The 16,072-nt window shown below is 49.2% G+C and overlaps 1 protein-coding gene and 1 long non-coding RNA gene across 4 annotated transcripts; both read left to right on the forward strand.

Annotated features, from left to right (window-relative positions):
- Positions 1-2,216: 2,216 nt before the first annotated feature.
- Positions 2,217-10,213, forward strand: FAM110C (family with sequence similarity 110 member C). Of its 3 annotated transcripts, none has more exons than XR_011525855.1 (2): positions 2,217-3,389; positions 7,383-10,213. XR_011525855.1 is itself a non-coding variant. In XM_008532143.2 (2 exons), exon 1 carries the CDS (start codon positions 2,357-2,359, stop codon positions 3,305-3,307), a length of 951 nt encoding a protein of 316 aa, XP_008530365.2. In that variant the 5' UTR covers positions 2,217-2,356; the 3' UTR covers positions 3,308-3,334; positions 7,383-10,213. The 3 variants fall into 3 exon arrangements, 2 of the variants coding, with proteins under 2 accessions (XP_008530365.2, XP_070428001.1); XM_008532143.2 differs by having other exon boundaries at positions 2,217-3,334; XM_070571900.1 differs by lacking the exon at positions 7,383-10,213 and adding an exon at positions 5,477-6,396 and having other exon boundaries at positions 2,217-3,334.
- Positions 10,214-10,316: 103 nt separating this feature from the next.
- Positions 10,317-15,436, forward strand: LOC139075483 (uncharacterized). Its single transcript, XR_011525856.1, has 6 exons — positions 10,317-10,359; positions 12,460-12,676; positions 13,063-13,241; positions 14,037-14,367; positions 14,750-14,975; positions 15,159-15,436. It is a non-coding gene; the product is annotated as an uncharacterized lncRNA (long non-coding RNA).
- The last annotated feature ends 636 nt before the right edge of the window (positions 15,437-16,072 follow it).

Consider the following 16,072-nt stretch of genomic DNA (forward strand, 5'->3'; position numbering starts at 1 on the left):
AAGCATTTTCTCCTGCTCTGATCAAATCTTTTGAGGTGACGCCAGGAAGGAAATTAGGCTCAAAGTTTAAGTTATCTGATAAGTAATGAGAACAATTTATTTTCTTGTCTCTCTTACTATTCCAGTTTCATTTTTCAAGTAAATTATCTGCTTAATAGATGGAAAATTAGGGATATAAATAGAATTAGTTTTGTCTAATAGCAACAAGTCTTCAATACTTTATTTATAGTAGTTTTACTTTTATTCTTAATATGTTCAATACTCATATGTGAATTCACAAACCATTTAAAATGTGATAAACAGTTGATTAACTCATAAGCATCCGTGTCAAAACAATAAATTTAAAATTTATTGAAAATTTGCTCTGTACCAGATATAGTATTAAGGTCTTTATACACATAATCTCATTAACTTAACAAAAACTTTAACAGGCGGATATAAGGATCTCTAATTTAGACATGAGCAATCAGAGAGGACAGGAGGTCCAACCTCGCAGCCTCTGCAGAAGGCAGAGCAGAGATTCAGCCGAGGTCTTTCAGATTAACGTTTCTTTGTTGCTCACTATGAAGCAATGAGTGTTCTAAGCTATAAAAATGGCAATTTTTACAAATGACAAAACAAAGACCCTGAGAGGTTTATTATCTGTCCAAAGGAACATTGCTAATAAACAGTGGACTCACACTCAGACGGATTCCAGAGGCCCCAATCCTCTCAGAACTGCTACAGTCACACATGAAGAAGCGCCCATCAGGAGCAGAATTTTAAAAACTGTTTTCCCTCTGACTGACAAGATACCAGGCTGCTTGAGCAGAGAAAAGGCTGGACATGGGCCCCCACCAGGCCCCCTTCACCAGTAGTATCCTGTTAATGGGAAACAATCTGTCCAACCCAGGAGTTCTCTCCCTCCCCGCCCCTCTCCCCTTCACCTAAGAGATCATGACTTACCTGGCTAGTCTGGCTCTCAGGAGACCTGGTTTCTTGTGCTTCTATCTGACTGTGGGATTGGGACCAAAGGTCTAAAGATCCACGTGGCACAACCCTGAGGTGGTTCTCTGATCATCGGTGGTTGGTGGTAATCTGGCGCGGGTGTGCCAATCCCTGGCTGAGTTCACTCAGCTGCTGCACCTGCTGACTCACCACCAGCCCCTTTTGGTGCCCGCTGGCACCCAAGACCCTCTTTTGGAAACAAAATTCCACCCGGACCTAACGCACCCTCCTGGCCGCTGTGTTGCGCTCGCGCGTAGGAGGGCACTTAACCACGACTGCGGAAGGTCAGCATATCTGGGAGCTCGCCTTAACGTGAGACAACGTGGACATTTCACTCGTCTGGCAGATATTTTTAGTCCTTTGTCCAACTTTTGGAAAGAATGGAATTTTGGAAGTATTTTCTCTTACGCGTTTTGCATTCCTGGCCTGATCCACCGCCCTGGCAAACTCGTGGTTTCCGGGTTGCCTTGGTGACAGTAAAAACAGCAGTGATTCTGGGCATTATTTGTTCCAAATCCGCTGAACCTCGCTCCCGCCACCAGCTGTCCCGGGAGTCCCAGCACCCGGTGCTCCGGTTTGGTCAGTCCCGCGGCCGGCAGTGCCGGAGTCTGGAACCGATCCGGGTCCCTGCCGGGTTCCCGGGTTCTCTCCACGCAGCACACACTGTCCCTATCCTGCAATGCGTTTTCTTTCCTTTTCTATCCTGTCCTTCCCGATAACAAGAGTATGTGCTCAGGTAGAGACTCAGGAAATTATACAAAGTCAAAACTTTCCAAACACGCTGACGTCACTTCAAGAATTCAAAGGACGTGAGACACCTGCCTGGGGGTGGGGGAGCCCATTCCCTCTGCCCTTCCCCCACTCCGGAAATGCCAGCGTCCAGCGGTGACCCAAGGCACTACCCGGGCAGGGAGCAGGCGGCTGATACCTAGAGCTGAAAGCACTGGGTGCCTTCCCGCTCGTCTGCCCTGGGCACGGCGTGGGCCCCGCGCGCCCGAGCGCCCCTCCCCGGCGCGCAGCCCTCTCGGTGCCGGTCGCCCGCGGCCTTCCCGGCGATTAGCCGCGCGGGCTCGAGGTGCGGGCGGGGCGGGGGCTCCGGGCCGGAGGTGAGGGGCGGGGGCGGCGCTGGGCGAGCGCGCGGGGGAGGGGGCCAGGGCAGGCGGGGAGGAGCCGGCGGGGCGGGCACTGGGGCGATTCGCCAATCGGGGCAGACTCGGGTTCGTCCAGACTCTGGACCTGGGCCGGCAGGGGCTGAGGCGCTGCTCCTCGCCCTGCGCGGACTTTGGAATTGGCTCGGGGACGGCCGCGGGCCGCAGCAGGAGCGCGTTTCCGAGGGACGCCGAGCCCCCGACCCCGCCGAGCCCCGAGGATGCGCGCTCTTCCAGCCCTGGACGCGCCCGCCAGCCAGCGGCTCCTGCCCCGGGACCCCAAGGCACCCCGGGCCCCAGACGACGCGGCGGGACCGGCTCGCAGGAGCGCCGTGGAGAGGCTGGCCGCCGACCGCGCCAAGTACGTGCGGGGCCTGCCCGGGGTCGGCCCGCGCCCCGCTTCCGAGGGCGGCAGCTCCGGGGCGAGCGGAGGGCAGGTGGGCGACCCTCGGGCCCCGGCCCGCGTTCCCGGTCCGGTGGCGCGCAGAGCCATTGCGCGGAAGCCGTTGCGGCCTGACTCGCTGGTCATCTACCGGCAGAAATGCGAGTTCGTCCGTGCGCCGGGCGCCGACAGCTCCCGAGGGGGGCTGGTGAGGAAGCTCTTCCAGGGGCCGGGCAGGGACAAGACGCCGGTGCCTCCCGAGACGTCCCAGGGGGCAGAAGAGGGCAGGGCCAGGGCCGAGGAGGCCGCCCGGACCAAGCCCAGCCCCGTGGAGGCCCCCGCGGCCCGGGCCCCCGCCACGCCCGTCGGGGCGCCCCCCGGAGTCCCGGCCGGGGCGCGGGGTGCGGGGCTTCCGGGGCTGAGGCGCGGGGCGCTGCAACGCTCGCAGTCGGACCTCAGCTCCCGCTACTCTGCGTCCAGGGCCGAGTCTGACACCTTCTTCCGCTACTGCGGCCTGGATCCCGAGGTGGTGGAGGCGCTGGGGCGGGAGAACTTCTCCGCGGCGTCGGACCACGTCGCGCTCAAGGTCCGCAGCGTGAGCGTCGCCACCTCCGACAGCGGCTTCTCCCGGCACAGCAGCGGCGACGAGGGGCTGCAGGAGGAGGAGCTGACGGAGCAGGTGCCCAGCACCACCTCGGTGGTCGAGAGGAATGCCCGCATCATCAAGTGGCTCTACACCTGTAGGAAGGCCAAGGAGGCCTCCGGCCAGGCGCTGCAGGGCCCGGCGTGACTGCGGGCCCGGAGCCCCAGCCCCGAGGTGTGCGTGCGGCACCCTGGGGGGGAAGGCTGTGCGTGCGTGTCTGTGAGGCTGGGTGAGTGTGGCCGAGTTGGGTGGATCCAGGCCTCCCAAACTGCAGGGACCCTACAGATCGAGACGCAGAGGCTCGTGCGTTAGAGTGGCCTCTGCTGAAGAGCAGAAGTGCTGCGAATCCAGGTCCCCGCAGGTCCAGCGTGCTTTCTTTTGAGTGTGCTCCTTCTGACTGCCTGGAGAAGTAATTCTGAACGTTAACGCCGTCCCAGTTGGTTCTTGTTGTCAAAAGAGAAGAAATAGGAATTACAGAATGCTGAGCGAGAAGGCAGTTTTACACCTCTGCTATTACTTCTTGCACTGAAAATAACCTGAGAGCCCTAGTCCCCTGTGAATTGAGAGGTGGGCTCCCGAGGTTCGATCAGAGCTGCTGCTCAGCCTCTAGCCCCAGGGTCGGGCTGCCATCTGCCCCCCTCGGAAAGGAAGTCTCTGTGCAGTCCCTGGACGTTCCTGCACATTTACCAAGTGGCAGGAGAGGGCGAGCTTGTCTGCGGATCTTGTCAGCAGGGTGATGTTCCTTTAGCTGCAAAGATCTCTCTTTGCTAAGTTTTGTTTGAATTGTTTCGAGAGCTTTCTAGGGAGAGTCCCTCGGGCAGCTTAGATCACAAGGAGCTTCAGCTTGTTAACAGGGTGCTGGTCTGGACTGTTACTGGTGTCTTGAAGTCCTCCGTGGCTGTGGTTCTGTCTTTGCCTCTGCTGGTGAGACAGGAGGTACATTTCTTCCCCGTGGGCACCAGGAGCGCGGGGTTGATCTCAGGTTCCTTTTTCCTGAGGAACTGAGGAATGGGTCTCCTCGCTGGCACCTCTGCTCTTCCTTACAGGCACAGTGGGCGCTTCGGGGGATAGTGATGGGAGGAGAAGATCCCTTTTCAGGGTTTTCTTTGAGAACCAAGAATTTAAACCTTGCAGCATCTTTCTTTCTCCTACCCTTCAATGACGACTTGCTGTAGATTTTTTGAAAATCCATATGATGGAAGGACTTTGTCTGCCTTGAGGTAAACGTGTTGAACTCACAGTCTCAGTCTCTAGAGTGGAGGGGAGGGGCCACAAGACATGTCTGTCTGCAGCTCACCTGTGCCTGAGGCCTCAGCAGAAGCCTGCCTTCCCTGAGCTGCCGAGGGAAGTTAACCAGGAGTGAGGATTTCATTGTTTCTCTTGAAGTCAGAAGGTTTATTACTTGGGTTCTTCCTTCTAATTTATTGAAGATTATTGCATTTTCCATTAGCCTAAGTCCCCAAAGAATGTATATAGACAGTCAAAATTAAAAACAAAAAACATTAACTACATCTTTCACAGATGGTCTTTTGGGAATGAGATGGGTGAATGCTGGCAAGGTGTTCCCAGGAAGCCACCTGGACCCCTGGGTGTGGAGGGGGAAAGGTGCAGGGCTCGGCATGGCCCCCGGGGATGTGGTCTGGTGGACAGAGCACTCAGTGGGAATTAGGAGGCCTGTCTTCTGTTAGGAGTTTCTCCTGTACTGTAGGCTTGGGTCTCTGTGGTCCGCAAATGAAGGCAGATGGACAGATGGTTTCCAACCTCTCTACTTTACAATTCTGCATAGGTAATAATTTGTATATTTGTGTTCTGTGATTGGAACCCAGAAAAGGAAAATAAAAAGCCACTGTCTATTGGAGTAAAAAGTAAACTTACAAATAAGATCCCTGGGGGTCGCCAGAGTGCACTGTGTTTGCGCACAGAGGTAGAGTTGGTGATGGTGCTGAGGAAACAAGATGGTGCACCAACAGACCAAAATAAACCCTGACAGCTGAAAATATGAGCATTGCTGTCTGGTCCCTCCAGACCCAGACTCAGCCCCAATCCCAGTCCACTTTCCACGCAGGGACCCGAGAAGGGTTTTAGGGTTCGGTATGTGGAGTTAACCCGTCTGAGGCCCTCTTAGGTTTGAGCCTTTGAACAATGTAAGCAGTTCCATCAGCTTGCGGGAACTTTCACTTTTGTGGTGAGAAGTGGTTGAGGCAAGAGGGGCCGTGACAGGAGGTTCGGGAAGCCCCAGGGCGAATCTGTGCTGGAGAACAGAGGTTCGAATTCCTCATCCTCTGCCTCCCTCTGTCTCAATCCTGTTTGTTCCAGTGGCGGACTGAGTCACCTGTCTTCTGAGCACTCGCTCAAAGAAGGGAGACGACGTCACAGAGAGCCCGCCCCGTGTTCTGTGCGTCATCAGCATCACCGCACTGTGAGATTTACGTCACAGATTTACTCCCCCAGAGACAAACACGGCTCGGTGCTTGGAAACGTCACCCCAGGGGACCCACAGCCTGGCCTTTGGAGGACTGTGAGGAGGAAATGATTCTCCTGGGCTTTCTCCACTCACTGGGCCCGGGGGATGTCTGCTTGTGACCACGGCCCCTCAGTTTGCCGCCTCCAGACACCGCGTCTTCTCTGCGGAGGAGCCAGCAGAGAGCGAGACTCAGACGCAGATTCCGCCTTCCTCTGTGAGGCTCGTCTGGCGGCTGGACCGGAAGGCGCTGACCTTCCTCACAGGGTCACTTGTATGAGGCTAATTCCATAACATAGGGAAGCGGTGGAAGCAAGAATGCAGACTGCCACTTTCTCTAGTTTCTCAGGACTTTTGTGTTGGAATCCATATAGATTCATTTTAGGATTTCACGAAAAATTCAGAAAATTGGAGATGAACAAAGATATGCTTTCTAAGCGAAAAAGAAAAATATATTTCATATGGAAGTTTTTGTCCCCTTGGTAGATAGAGACATTATAACTTAAAATGAAAATATTCCACCCAGAATTAAATAGAAAGTTCATAAATTTATTACCCCATGGAGTAAAAATATTTTCACAGTTGAGAATATCAGAGCTGGAGAGTGACTCATGGACTCTGTGCAAATCCCACTGGGACCCCTGAGTGGTAGACACACTCGGGTCGTTGTGGTTGCCGTTTCCCAGCCTGTAATTCATGAAAATTACTCTTCCATCCACTGGTATTTAGTCATCTTCCTGTCCTTCAATTCAATAAAATGGCAGGCCTACCGAGATTTAGTTCTCTCTGGTTTTCTGTCTTTTGCATGGCGTATGTGTTACTGATTTTAATATTGTTATCAAAGAATGGTAGTTTTTCCTTTGGATTAACTAGGGATAAACATTGTTCAATTTCAAGGCAAAAATATCAGGGGCCGGCTGGTGGCATAGTGGTTAAGTTCAGTGCCCTCTGCTTCTGCGGCCCAGGCTTGTGGGTTCAGATCCCTGGGTGCCGACCTACACACCACTCATCAAGCCATGCTGTGGTGGCATCCTGCATATGAAATAGAGGAACGATGGCACAGATGTTAAGTCGGGGCTAATCTTCCTCAAGCAAAAGAAAGACAAAAATGAGATATTCCACAGCTCTCCGCACATCTCTCTTTGACATCAGAGGAGCGCCTGTGGCAACCAGCCCCCTGAAGCTGGTGGGATAGAACTAGTCTCATCATGTGCGGAGATGCCGAGGGGGATGGAGCAAATGCGTTTCCGCACCTTCTTGTCTGACCAGCTGCGAAGCTCCCCGTGTTAGGTGAACAAGTGGTTCCAGTAGCCCTAGGGCCACCCCCTCTGCCTTCAGGCCAGTTCAGGGCCTTTTAGAGGGGTTTGTGTCTGAGAAGGGGGAATCTGCCATTGAATATTCATTTAGATTGCTGGCGTTGTTTTCTCTTTTGTTGTCCAGCTCTGATAGTTGGCACTGGACTTACCAACATTCAGAAAGAGCCTCTTTACTCCTATGAGTAGTTGGAGGCACCCAGAAATTTCCAAAGTCCAGAAAAAGGCCTGCATGGCGATGGATATTTGTTCTGCCAAAGAAACCAGATGATAGCTGTCTTTCCTAAGGCTACTTTGTTTCAAAATGTAAAATGCAACAAGGAGATGTTTTAAATGGGGAAAATATCACAAAACTAAAGACTGCAGGGGCCAGACTTTGTAGGATGATGTGTGGCTTTGTAACTTCGTCTAGACTGGTGTTGAGTCACTACTTTTTCTTACTCCCCAGGAAGCAAGCCTTCCCAATAATGGGGGCTCCTTGAAGAGTGTCGTGGATGATTTGGAACCCCAAGGCCATCCTCACTGCCACAGGCTTTGTCTAGTGCACACAAGTGACCACATGGTTGTTGTTTTCCTAAGAATAAAGCACCCCATTGAAGAAACGTAAGTAATTTCAGAAGGGTTGAAATGCCGTGGAGAAGATGGGAACAAAGAACTTGGAAATTAGCTGAGTTACAACTGTTAGGACACGGCTGAGGCTCTGGAGATGTTTTCTTGCTCAGGTGGACCTATCCTTCCAGGGGGCAGCAGAAGAGAGGAGAGCTGCTTGGAAACATTTTCAGGGGCATCTTTTTGACTGGCTTTCTGACAAAGACGTACCATGATGCATTTAAGTGATATCACATTGATTTTAAAAAGAGAAAAACCAACGATCATGACAACCAAGCGTGAACACCATGGTATTCACTGCTTTCATTCATCTTGGACAGATTGGCACTGTTGAAATCAAAGTGCCATAATCACAAGAAGGTCCCTTCTACTTAAATACTATGGCTAACAAAGAGTAAACACACACTTACACTTGGACCCTCAACACAGACCTGCTTTGCTCGGCATCCCTGGGCCTTAAACCACAGAGAGCTCCCAAACTGGGTGGCTGGTCATCTTGCCTGATGAGTCAGAAAGCACTTTTAAAGTTGCTTGAGGGCTACAAGGTCATTCTATTAATGCTACTCCCGCTGGGTTGTAGACATATGGAAGTACATTCCAAAATAAGTTAGAGTTGAAATACTGCTAAAATACCTTTTCTCAGACCTGGACTATTTCTTGAGAATTGGCGGAAGAATCTTGGAGCTTCCTTTCATTAGATCAATAGCAGAATTCCTCTTTTGCAGCACCATTTAGAGTGTGCCTCCACAGTTCTCTTGTTCCCAGCTTCCAGAAGGAGAAGAAAACGTCGGTTTATACAGAATGTGGACGCATGAAACAGAACACGCCTGCCCTTTGGTCTGGTTCCCACCTCCATGTATCACACAGTCATCTCAAACTGGCAATAGTTCACCCTTCTCTGCAAAGGGTCTTTTTGAGACAAGGGGCAGTCTCTGGGTGGCCGGGCATCATGAAGATCAGAATCTTGTTGGTGAGGAGCTACTTATTCAGAACGGGCTCTCGTGACACCCGGAGGCCACAGGTTTCAGACTCAGAACCTTCTGAGAGAAATTTTATGTCAGTGATGGCACTCAAAGTAAATTTTCACCCAGTCACCTCTTTCAAAGTCTACCATATTTTATCAAAATACATCCTTTCAAGAACAAAATTATTAAAGAATATGGAGGGGAGGGAAATGAGTTTTTCAATGGTAAATATTTTATAAATCAATCCATTTTGATATATTCATGTATTTGTTTAATAGTGTATTCTATTTTTGTAACTTTTACTGTGACAGTAGGTCTTTGAGTTACTTAAATATTTATTTTTACACAGTTATTGATCTTCAAATAGTTTTCCTTCACTTCATATGGTTTCAGTTTTTATTGTATAATTTTGAATCATTTTCTCATTGGCTGTCATTTTGTATATGTTGTTTAATTGAATTTTCAACTTTTGGCTGTAAGTGTCCTCTGCTCTATGAAGCATTCGATGCCATAGTGATTTGTTTTCAGATTAGCCCCAGATACAAATTTTGGAGGCTCTGTTGGCAGACAAATGTACTTTTCTCAATGTAGACTCTATTTAAAGACAGCATATTCCCCGCTTTCAGGATTTTTCTCCAGTTGTCCCTCTAAAAATGCTGCTATTTTGCTGTTCACTGGATTGCACTTACTTTAAAAAGATATTGTCAAAGATGAGACTTTTTTTTTAAAGGATCTTTTCATATACCCAGTTCCCTTATTTGCAGTTGTTGCATTAAGTTTCTGTGTGAATGCTTTAAGTGAAATTGTTTTGTGCTTTTCTACTGTCAGAATAGGATGAACTGAAACCTAGGTCAGATTTATCTTAGATCAAAATGGTGCAGACTTGCCATCCATACAGCAGATGAAAAATATAAAAACATATTGGTTGCTGCTGAAAAGCACCAAGCTCTGCCAGAAGGGTGTGCACGTCAGTGGACGTACCGAGAGAGCAGAGAGTTCAGGAGGAGCGAATGCTGGAAGTCAGTGTCAGAGGCGGGTGTGAAGAACAGGAATGGGGTGTCCCCAGATGCTCTCCCTCCCTCGATGCAGATTCTCGCCTCAGCATCAGGGCCCCCATGTGTGGTTGGACGCACAAGTCCTCTCCTAACCCTGAGTTACCCCAGATTGCCTAGTGACCCTGGGAAAACCAAACTTTGTAGCTCAATCTGAATGACAAAGTTCGCAACTGCTTTTCACGAGGATGAGCAGTAGTTACTACTGCAAAATGGTTTTGTTTATGAAAGAGCCGAACATAAAATAACGTGATTAAATGCAGTGGAAAGAAAAATTATTGATAACCCAGGGAAAATAGCTTGACAGTATCTATTCCACTAACATATGGTACAGATTTGCAATGCCTCAGACTGCAGGGTGTTTATGTAACTGGAAGTTTCCTCATTATATACATGTGTGTATGGTCTTTAAACCGCTGTCCGTGACACTGGACTAGAAGGAAAGCTGCTTTAAACTTTGCCCTTTTCAGTGGTTGAAAGTTCGTGCGACCTTGCCGTGGTTATCGTTGGTGACGCCATAAAACATCAGGCCCAGACAGTGGTTACGGCAGTTTCTAAATATAGTTTTCTCTACCCAGTGCTTACAGCTGGAGTGCAATATTGTGTATTCTGTACTAAAGAAATAAAGCATTTTTATCATTTGTTAATACTAATTTATGAATTTGTATGATGTGAAAAAAGTTGAAGCAAGAGTGTGCCCACTGCAGTCACTCACATGTTTTGTTTTCTCCCTTTCTTCCTACCGCCGATCATCAGACCCTCAGTAGAAACGAGGAGAGCATTCCAGGACCTGACCCAGGTGAGTCCTGTGGTCTCTCAAGTCCCCAGTGCTCCCTGGAGATGGAATGCAGTAAAAACGGTTTTGAATATTTAGCACATTGTTTTTCTTTAATTGTTTCATCAGGTTTTTGCTTAAAAAGATTTTTTTCTCTATGTTTTATTAATATCATTGTTGGAAAATGGGCACAGAGATCAAAATGAAAGCATGGTTTGTCACCTTTCACGTGAGCCTCCCATTTGTGGAGGCAATCTCCAGGTATTTCAAGTTTGCTGCCGTCTCTGATTGGGGTGGAGGTGGGAGGAGGGAGCAGGACGTCTCGTCTAAATCACCGCACTGGCTGAGCCAGACTTTCTTCTCTAGTCCTGCCGTGGCTTGTGCCCAAACCAGTGCAAGCATCCAAGATGGGCCTTCTTGAGGAGAATAGATAAATCATTCTATATTCCCTTGAAGACAATGGACAAGTCCTCTGGGTACCATAGAAACTCTCTTATCGTAACTTGGAAACAGTCTGGATGTCGTACTGTGTGGCTTTCATCACTGAGTCGAGGGCAGGTGCTTTTTCTTCCATCAGGTCAACTTCAGTTCTTAGCTTTCAGTTACTCTTTTTGAAAATTCAGTAAAACAGAAGCAATAAAGTGATGCATAGTGGCTAGGTGTTTAAACTTTGCTTGTGTTTTCAGTGATGAAATAAGTAGATTTATATAATGTTTAAATGTTCCGTGTTGGAAATATTGAACAAGAAGGAAATGAAGTTCTCAAGGAGCTTATAACTCTGGTTGTAGAAGTAGCAGGTGCCGCAAATTCTGCAGTTGATTTTCATCTTCATGCCATCTCCTTGAAAATTGTCATTAAAATTTGAATCCTTTCTGAAGGGGAGGATGTATTAAATCATTAATAACTGCACATCTTTAAGTCAAAATAGAATATTCATTTCCTTAGACAGTGAGAACCTGAACCACAGGAACAAATACAGAAAGACCTGGATCTTGGCCTCAGGATGGCCTGTGGGATACTCAGTTTTGAGCTCGAGTAAGACTATCAGTTACAAGTGCCAGACAGGAAATTACTGTATTAACTAAACCCATATCCTGCTGTCCACTGGGTGGTATTGAAATAATTGTGCTCCTGAGCAATAGTGACTGTAATCAAGGACAACCCGCTGATGACAACAAGCAGAGTTCACCCTCATGCATTTATTGAGGAGCCAAATACTGCACTAGGCACTGGGGGTACCCAAGCTCCCTGCCACGATGGGCTTGCATTCTAGAAGGAGGGTCAGCTAATCAGTAATGGTGCACGGATGTATGTATGTATGGATGGATAGGTAGATAGATAGAAGATGGATGGGTGGGTGGGTGGGTGGATAGATGGATAGATAGATGATAGATGATGATAGACAAGCAGATAGATGACATAGATGGATAATACATAGATGGAAGGAAGGGATGGAGGGAGGGAAGAAATAAAGCAGAGTAAGGAAATAGTAGTGAGTGGAGCTAAGAATTAATTTAAGAATTTCATAAATCTTCTGGTCTATGGTTTCTGTTTGGTGGCCAATCTGTGTGAACCATGAAAAAAACCCAAAGTTCAAATCATATGAAAAGAACCAAGAAACAGGGAAGGAAAACGAGCAGATTATAAATGGTGTATTTTTTCACTGAGAGGTTTATTTTACTCCTTGGAGGTCATTCACCCCAGCAGATTAAAGCTTTGAAGTCTAAATTGAATTAAAAAATCACAACATATTACAAATGGGGCCTCAGGACTTGGTCTGCATCCAGTCAGAAGGTTGTTGGTAAGAGACGTGTGCCTTCCCTGGGCTTTTAGAGGAAGTCTGCTTTTCAAACACAAGGAGAGAATAAAAAGCGTCCATGTAGGAAGTAAGCTGTGACTCACAGGCCAGCTTTCCAGAAGGGGTGGTGTTTTCTCGCAGTCACCTCTGAGTGTCTCTAGGACGCGCCCTTGGAGGTAAACAGCCGGCGAGCCGGGCTGATGTTATCAGGACTTGAGGACCATGTTCCTCTCTGAGCTGCTTGGCAGATCAGGACTGCAGCATCCACAGTGAAGAAGCGGGTGTGTCCAAGCTCCCGGAGGGCTCTCACACCGTTTCCCTTGCAGGCGTGTGAGGTGCAAAGAGAAGATGTCCCTGTGCGCATCTGCTGAGGTGGGCAGAGACCGTCTCAGCCAGAACCACAGACTTGAGACGGAAAGTAACATTAGAAATCACGTGGTTCTGCCCTCCCAACTCCCAGGAGGCCCTCGAGGCCCAGGTGCACAGAGGCCGGAAAGCAGAGCTGCCTCATCCGCCCCAGGCTCGTCCTGAGTCCTGCTTCGAGTAAGTGGACATTAGGAGGTTAAGTACCTGCTTGCTGGGGACTTTCCTGGTGTTACCCCTGAGTCCCCTGTCCTGGGAAAACCTTCAGTTCCCAGCGACTAGGGAGGCTGACACCCTAAGAGAGGCAGTCTTGCTTAACACACCCAGATGCCAAATTCTCGATTTCACGTTAATTTCCACTCTGAGGAAATAAATGTCAAAACGACTGTGAGCACACGAGGATTTCAAGTGCTTGGTTTTGCATTTTCACTCTTGTCCTAAATTTGGGTGGTTTAGGGTGCTTCCTGCCCACTGGGGAAGATCACTTGGTCAGGGTTGAGGAGGGGCAGAAGTGTTTCCCACAGGAAGGAAACATGCACCTCGGAGGACCTGACTTGTCCCCACAGGTCAGGGGAGACGCTAGCACTTCCCACGCCCTCAGCAGCAGGAACAGCACTGCATGCTTTCCGCTGGTTCTTCACTCAACCCTCCTGCCAGTCCACGAGGAACAGCATTTTACACAGGAGGCGGCTGAGGTGTGAGAGATTAGTTCCCGCCTGGATCAGAGACCTAGTGTGTTGAAGAAGTGAGTTTGAACCCGGATCTGCCCAGTGGTGACGGCAGCCCCACTCCCCCCACCAGGCTGGTTTTTAAGAGGTAAATGCCAGCCAGAAGGTTTGAAGGATTTTGTGACTTCCCAAGGGTGTGCACTGATTCAGCAGGTCAAAAGCTAAGCAAGATTCCCACACGAGGCACCACACTCGAATTACCTGAATGCCCCAGTTACTGTCCTCTGAGTGACTCAGGCAAGGCAGGGCTGCCTCAGGAGCATCTCGCACAAGAAACCTCACAGCAGCGTGCACACGTTCCCGTTCAGGAGATGCGCTCTTGGTTTGGTTTATGTTAATAATTTTCTACAAGATGACACGTGTTTTAAAGATAGGAGTAAAGAGAGAATCAGAGGGAAAGCGAACAGGCTGAACCAGAAGGGCTTGGCACAGGCCTGGCCACGCTGAAGCCAGCTGCTGACTGGGGTGCCGGCCGAGCTGCGAATCCCTGTGCAGCCGCCTCACGTGCGTTGCGGATTCCAAGGCTGATGGGAGTTGGAGGGCGTCTAGGTCACCTCAGAGGCGTCTGGCAGACCGTGATTGCTGCTGCCGCTCACTGTTGACCTTTAGGTGAGGGGGGAGGGGCCACAGTTGTAAAAAGAAGAGGAACTCCTTTAAGTTTACCCTGAAGTACTGGAAAGTTTGGCACATCTTTGAGTTTGTGGGTTTTTTCAGCAATAGTAGAAGAAAAGGCCAAGATATGCACATTCAAAATATCTGCTGACAGCCACTTGAGTGCATTTCAAGGCTGCACAAATATTACTCTTTTACAGGTAGGAAGAAAAGCTGAGCCAGTGTCAACACTTTCCCCACAGGCCGAGGCAGAAGGAAGATGACTCAGCTTCTCCTCTTGGCTCTGGGCCCAGGGAACAGCCCTGGCTTGAAGGGGGCAGGAAGTCGTGGCACCCCCTCGGCCAGCGTCATGCAGGGTTGCTCACTAATGCTGGTCCTGGTCACAGGATGTACTTCTGCGGTCAGTGTAGTGACCCCACAGTGGTCCTTGAGGTCAGGAGCCCCGTCAGAGAGCTACAGATCCTTCTCGAGGAAGAACGTTTTCTAACAAAATTGCCACTGCAACAGAGAGGGAACCACATCTGAGAGAGTGTAAGTGTCTGCACACGCAGCACAGTGGGTGATCCTGGAAACAGGCTGGCGGAAGCCAAGGGTCTTAGGAGCACAGAGCTGCCTGGTGCTCAGGGCCAGTGTGCTCAGGAGCTCGTGGCCAGGAATAGGTAAACATCTCCCAGGTTCTGTCGCCTCAAAGGTGACTGGTGAGTGGAGGGTGGAGAGTGAACTGACGGGCACTTAGCCCTTGGGAGGCACCCAATCCGTGATGGCTTTCTATTCTAGTCGCGTTAGTCCCTTAATGATTTGGTATATATCTATCAGTTAATCTGTCTAAAACATTTGAGAACCAGTTTATATTTTCAAGTTGCCATCACTTCTGGTCACGGTTCATGTTTTCTCCTTTTCTGGAGCTCTCCAGCATTTGCAGTTCTGGGACAGGGATTTGCTGATCAGCGTTGTGTTCGGCTTGTCACTCGCCTGCGTAGGAACTGCTTTCAGCGGAGAGCCAGTGGTGACTGTTCCAGCAGGTCTACAAGGTCCCTTCACCACCGCGGTTTAGTGAAATGAGGGTGGGTTAGAATTTCCAAATAGAGGACATGTTTTCTGAGCAAGAGAAAGCACCACAGCTCCACTCTGAATTTTGGGTAAGTATTATGGGGCTTCCTGATTGTCTGCTTAAACATGCAGAAGCTGTGAATGGATATTAATAGCAGAGCAGCAAGGCCTTTACTTATCGAGGGCTTCAAATTGACAAGGCTCTCGTATCCAGTTTCTCATTTGATCTTTGAGGCAGTCAGGGCAAGTGTTGCCACTGCTTCTGTTTGCAGAGGAGGAAGTCGAGCGTCCGTTACCTGTTCAACATCACTCGCCGTTTAGTGATGTAACTGAACGCGGTTCAGTGGAGGAGTGAAAGCGTCCATCAGCTTCACGGGATGTGTGGGGACTCCCTAAGGAGCTGTCGAAGAGCTGAGTGGAGGTCTCTGCTTCGCGTCTTGACTGTTGCGTTTCCCTAAAGCTTTCTGTCTAAAACCCCGGCATCCTCCTCATGAGATTCTCCATTACTTTGTCCAGTCGAGTGAGAGCCCGAATTAAATGCTCAAATTCATCCTTTTGCATAAAACCTTTCATATGTTGTTGCGGTGTGTGTGCGTGTGTGTGCATGCACGTGCACGCGTGTTCCATTCTGATATGACTGTACATTTTGACACGATTGCTCCCTTGACCGCTCTGTCTGGTCACACGTGCACACAGCAGCTTGTGTGTCAGACATACCAACAGCTTTTCACTCTTAGTGGAAGGAGAACCTATGCGTAGTTATTTTAAGTGCAGATTATCCTGCATGTTTGCAGGGCATGTTTGAAGGTATTCACGTACATTGCTGTCTCATGAAAAGCTGCTGGCCTGTGGCGTAGGGCGAGTAGACATGGTTATATCTGTCTTCAGACAGACTCGGAAGAGAGGATTGACCTTCCGCGTGATTCCCAGTTGTAGCTTCCAGTCTTCTGATTCTGTCCAAGTTTCTGCAACCAAAATTCTAGCATGCTTAGCTAATTTTGGTTTGTTTTGTTTTTCTAGTTCTTCATAATAGCTCGCTATTTATATTTAGAGTTTCTAGAAATAAATGTCATAAAATGCGTGATATTGCATGAGAATGTACAGTATAAAGTCCAACACTTCATAGTCAGGCGAACGGTTCATCCTCCTCAAACATCTCTCCATTTCTGGTCAGACAGCCTTTTTC

The sequence above is a fragment of the Equus przewalskii genome, chromosome 14 (genome assembly GCF_037783145.1).
Source record: "Equus przewalskii isolate Varuska chromosome 14, EquPr2, whole genome shotgun sequence".
Classification (NCBI taxonomy): Eukaryota; Metazoa; Chordata; class Mammalia; order Perissodactyla; family Equidae; genus Equus; species Equus przewalskii.

What these genes read in the sequence shown, in the direction of transcription:
- FAM110C (XM_008532143.2), top strand. Translation starts at nt 2,357, where the DNA reads ATGCGCGCTCTTCCAGCCCTGGACGCGCCCGCCAGCCAGCGGCTCCTG.